The 5000-nt window shown below is 50.8% G+C and overlaps 1 protein-coding gene across 15 annotated transcripts in view; it reads left to right on the top strand.

The window, feature by feature from the left end:
* The window catches only part of EBF3 (early B-cell factor 3), a 115659-nt gene that overhangs the window by 99325 nt on the left and 11334 nt on the right, over positions 1 to 5000 (top strand). For all 15 annotated transcript variants that reach the window (XR_001301292.2, XM_003359401.4, XM_001928716.6 and 12 more), the window contains exon 11: positions 3632 to 3720. Coding sequence is in view for 14 of the 15 variants with exons in the window: in XM_003359401.4 (XP_003359449.1) it covers positions 3632 to 3720 (89 nt within the window). In the remaining variant the exon portion in view is untranslated. The remainder of the gene's footprint in view (positions 1 to 3631; positions 3721 to 5000) is intronic.

The raw sequence follows: 5000 nt of genomic DNA, 5'->3' as shown, positions 1-5000 counted from the left end.
TGTGACCCGCGCTGGATGCTGGCCTGCATATGATAGCCGGATATCTGGCCTTTCCCAGGCTGCCTGATTGCCTGCCCCATTTGGCATGGAATGTGATTCCCGGCTATTCTAGCTTCTGGTTCATTCAGGTTTTATTGCTGTGTAATTTTCTTATTCTAAAATAAAAGCTCTCCAACAAAAATTACTATGCATTAGGCCGCGGTAGCCTACTCAAATGGATATTAATACAGTTTATCTCTAAAAGGACGAATAATGTATTTGAAACAGATAAAAGGCCCTCCACTAAATGAGGAATGTTAATATCTTATGGCACGGTTAATAAAGAGATATTTCACAAGGGAGATTTGTTTTATGACTTTTGATACAACAGCCTTATAATCTGACATATCTTCAATGATATAATTTTGTGCCTGCATTCATCTCTTTTATATGTGGCAGCCCATCTTAGCAAGATTTGAATTCAGAACAAATAATGGGCACTAATTACTTCGGGGGGGGGCGGGGGTTGGTTATAAACCCTATATCCTCTTCAGATACAGATGGCTGGAACCCCCTGCAGAAAGTTGAGAGCTTATAATACATTTTGAGAAATGTCTTGTGTTTTTTTCTTCCCCCTTCAGCAGAAAATAACATTTGTTTTTGTTGTGTTTAAGGCAGAGTTTAAATTAATTTAACCCAGTGACACATGTTCAGAGACTAAGCAAGCTGCTAAATAATTCCTTGGAATAAATTGCTCAGGAACCAAGTCCATTAATTTACGGCTCTCCTGATGCTGACAGATGTGACGGCTGGAGGAGGACCTACAAATATTAACATAAAACAAATTTGCTTTATTCTTCTTCATATTTCTTCTTCGTCCCGACTTGAGCTCACCCAAGGCTCCTTCTGTAATTATCCACGAGGTCAGGAAGCAAAATTGGGCAGAAGCTGGGAGATCAATACAAATTATCCCTGAGCAAACCAGTGCTGACAGCTTGAATCGCAGCATATGTTTACCCAAAATCAGGCAATTTATCTTAATATCAGCAAAGTAATGCAGTGCAGGTGAAAGGTCAGGCAATCTCTCCCCCTCATAATTACCCGGTTCTAAAACAGGAAAGTGGTATTGATTGGCCTGGCTCGGTGCTCTGTGACTGGACGTGCGGAGCCCTGGCCTGGCTCGGCGGGGCCTCCTGGTAAACGCGACAGCCGAGGATTTATGAGATGTGCGTGAAGATGCCCAGGCTTTCTCCTCTAGTTGTCGAATTTGCCAGTGAAGTCTCGGCGACTCCCGTCCTGCGGGGCGCGGGGTTCCGCGGGCTTCGGCCTCGGACAGGCCGCCAGTCGGCTCCGCCGGTGGCAGCAGCTCTTGGAAGCGCAGACTCGGACCCCACCCGCCCTCGGTGATCAACACCCCCCAGAACCAAGACCGCGGGTCACGGCTCCTGGACGTTAAAGGGCCTCCTCTCTCGTTCTTCCGCGTGAATTCGTGGGGCTCCGTAGCAAAGCCCCCGATGGGGTTTCCGCCACCCCCCACCCCGCCGCCTGCCCCGCTCCCGGCCGTGTCCAGCAGGGCGAGACCCACAGTCCCACATGTCATCTTTCGAACACGCGACACGGAGCGCCGGCCTGGTTCTTGGCGGTGGACGCTCCTTGGGCCGCAGCGGGAGGTGAGAGCCACCCTCCCAGAGACGCTGCTCTGGAGTTATTTTTGGTCCTAGAAGGAGAAGGGCAGATTGAAGGAGACCCAGGGAAGGGTCTCTCCCAGAATGAGAGCGGATGGTTATTACAAGTCATAAGCTTTTGAAAGCTCGCATGAAAGCGTCTATCACCTGTCAGGGCATTTGCATGAAATCGATAGCGGCCGCCCATCTATCTTTTCTGATCACCTTTCATCAGGCCGATTCATTCAATCCAGCAGTCCCGGGGATTAGCTGGGGGAGAGGAGGAACCGCACGTTGGGGGGCACGGGGCCCCTCTCCTGTTCCCTGAGCAAGAAACGGAACCCTTGGTGGCGTCCTTTTTGGGGCCCAGCGGCCGGGTGAGGCCCATCGGCGCCGCTACCCGAACTGCACTTCTGCCTGACACCCTGGTCCGGGCCAGGCAGAGCATGACAGATTGTCCCCGAGTCCCCGCTGACAGCTTCTGATGATTAATGGTTTGATTATGAAGTGGTTTTACACATATAGAATTTACATCACAGACAGTTAGAAATTTTGCCGTGTCACCTACGCCGAGGCACGCGGAAGAGCTCTGCTATTTGCAAAGAAAAAAGAGGGCACAGTCGCAGCAAAAGCCATGTCATGTAAAATCAATATGTCGGATCAATGCTTTATTAACAAGAAAACGTCTTACTTCACGTTCCTGCTCGGACCTTTGTCTCCGGGATGTATGACGGAATGTCAGATCAGCCTGCGCTCCTCGCCTCGCGGGCGTGTTACTCGCGGGCGTGTTACGGCGTGTGCGCGCCCGTCTTCGGGTGGCACGCGCAGGACCCGCCGTGGGTGTGGACGCCGGCGGCCCGGGCCCTCGAGGATCGCGGCGGCCAATTCTTTCAGGAGGCACTTTCAAAGGCAGCGGGTAACCTGGCTGCCCGGAGCCGTAGCCTTTGTGTGGCCAGCGCTCCGCAGACCTGCTGAGTTGGGTGGTGTCACTCGTCAAATTACGTGCTGACTAATGAGTGATGCCCAAATGGCGGGCCGAGTAATGAATAGACGGCGACAGGTCTTATTAGTCTCAGAAAAGCCCCTGATTTATGTCGTGCCGTGCACCGTGGCGTTCCTCCACGGAAAACGGTATCTACATCAAGAAGTAATGTCCTCTAATAAGTATTTTCATCTTAACTCACGTCCCCGGGCCTCCGGGCTCAGTTTTTGTTGGATCAGGCAGAGCCATAATAAAGCCCAATGGCTCCTTATAAAGCTTGTTAAACACAGAGGGTGCAGTCGGATGGGGGCCCGGCCGTGATTCATGCTCTGTACACGGCGCGGGTGCCGCTGATTTATGGCCGCGCACAGTTCATCGTCAAAATTACAATTTGAGGGATAAAAAGATTAATTACTATTTGTGGCCGGCAATTCCGTGAGGCTGGGGGAATGATACTGGGCTCTACATCAGTTCGTAGTCAGCCATTCACAGATTATTAAAGCTTTGCAAGAATAAGTGCTCCTCCTGCCTGGTTTGTGCTCAGGCAATATGCTAGACAAAAAAGGACCACGGGGATAAATCTGAAGCTGGCAATAGCTGGACATATGTCATAATTGCCAGTTTCCCATAAATCCCTGGCCAGGGTGGAAGGCACTGCGTGGTGTAGACAGTGAGCCCGGCCACAGTGATTGCTGTATATGGCCTCAAGACCTGCAACTTTCTGACTGCGCTCCCATTTCCACAATATATTGAGTCACCCTTTGACTTCCTTCCAGTCTAATTATAGATTAGAAATAATCATTGCCTTTATGTGCAAAAGAAAGGGGGAAATCTATTCCTTAGGAGAGAACCAGCGTTTGGGGCGGGGGGTGGTGGTGGTGGTGGTGCTTGCCTTCGAGAGCCTCAGAAAGGGAGAATTACACATTTGCTTGTAAGCGTGCAATAAACGAGTAATGGATGACACAAAAGTAATTAACCTGACCTGCATTTCTGTGTCCTGTTGCAGCCCTTAATGAACCAACCATAGATTACGGCTTTCAGAGGTTGCAGAAAGTGATCCCAAGACATCCGGGTGATCCCGAAAGGTTACCCAAGGTTAGTAAAAGGGCAAGTGGCGCCCTGTTCGCGGTGGGGCCGCCACCGGGCTGGTTCCGGTTCGGGGGCGGCAGGTGCTCTGAGCAGGGGGACTCGGCGAGGCCCACAGGAGGGGCAGCCGCCCCGGCCCGGCGGCGCAGGGGTGGCAGAAGGGGCCGCGCCCTCTCTGGTGGTTCTGAGTTTCATCTCCGCAGGACCACGTTTTTCAAGGAGGAAAAGAAAGGCTTTTCTGATACACATATTTTGGATTCTGCAAGGGGGACATAAACTTCCGCGTAATGAAATAGTTCAATTAAACATTTTCCACTCCAGTAGCCCGCGCTGATTTCAATCTAAGCAGCCCCAGTCTGATCTGTGATTACTTGACTCTTGTTTTCCTTTCATTTTCTAAAGCTCGATTCAGTTTAATCTTTTGTTTACAAAGCTTTTGTTATAAGTCCCTGACTTAGCAGGCTAACAAATGAAGTCCACATATTAATATCTAGGGGACTTTTCATTTAAATTCCACAAAGACGAGCGCTGCCCCGTTGTTTATGCACACGCCACGTATCACAGGAATTTCATTTTGATGTGTAACATTAAAGATAAGTCAGGCTTATAATTTTCCCTCTCCTTTGATATAATTTTGTCTCTTGCTCTCTTTAGAAGCCATCTCTGACTTTCAAGGCAGAGTTGAAAACGCAAAATGAAAAATGAAGTCATGACATGATGACTGATTATTTTCTGTTCCATCCCTGCGTTCTTCCAAGTCTTGGCCACCTCTGAGTTTTATTAACACAATAAAACCTTTTAGACATCACCTTTTTAATGCTCAGCATGAGCAGAAGCCATATCATTAGGCTCCTTTTTAATTTGTGGGCATGCTAGCAAGGGCCGTCAGATCGTCACAGTTAGAGGCTCGGGGCCGGGGAAGGGTGGGTTTTAAGTGCAGAGCAGTTCGGGGCTGGGTTTTGTTCCTGAGGGGGTGCTCCCCCAGGGGAGACCCAAGGCCTGCCACCCGAGGGCTTTGCGGCCATGCCAGGTTTAGCCACCGGGCTCGGCCGCCCCCATGAACAGGAGGCCACGTGTGCTTGGCAGGCCTGTTGAACACTGGGCTTGAGGCTGGGTGAACGCAAGGAGGTGCCCAGGCGGGTGCCCTCTTGCAGGGGCGGGGGTGGGGTGGTCCAGGCTGCCTTCCCCGCCTGCTCTCCTGCAAGACCCCACTGGACAGTGCACTCAGCTTCATTAGCTGGTGCTGGCACCATGGGTGACCAAGTCCCCATCGAGGGCCCTCACTGGTG

Source organism: Sus scrofa, chromosome 14 (assembly GCF_000003025.6).
Source record: "Sus scrofa isolate TJ Tabasco breed Duroc chromosome 14, Sscrofa11.1, whole genome shotgun sequence".
Taxonomy (NCBI): domain Eukaryota; kingdom Metazoa; phylum Chordata; class Mammalia; order Artiodactyla; family Suidae; genus Sus; species Sus scrofa.
This window is presented reverse-complemented; position numbering and strand designations above follow the sequence as displayed.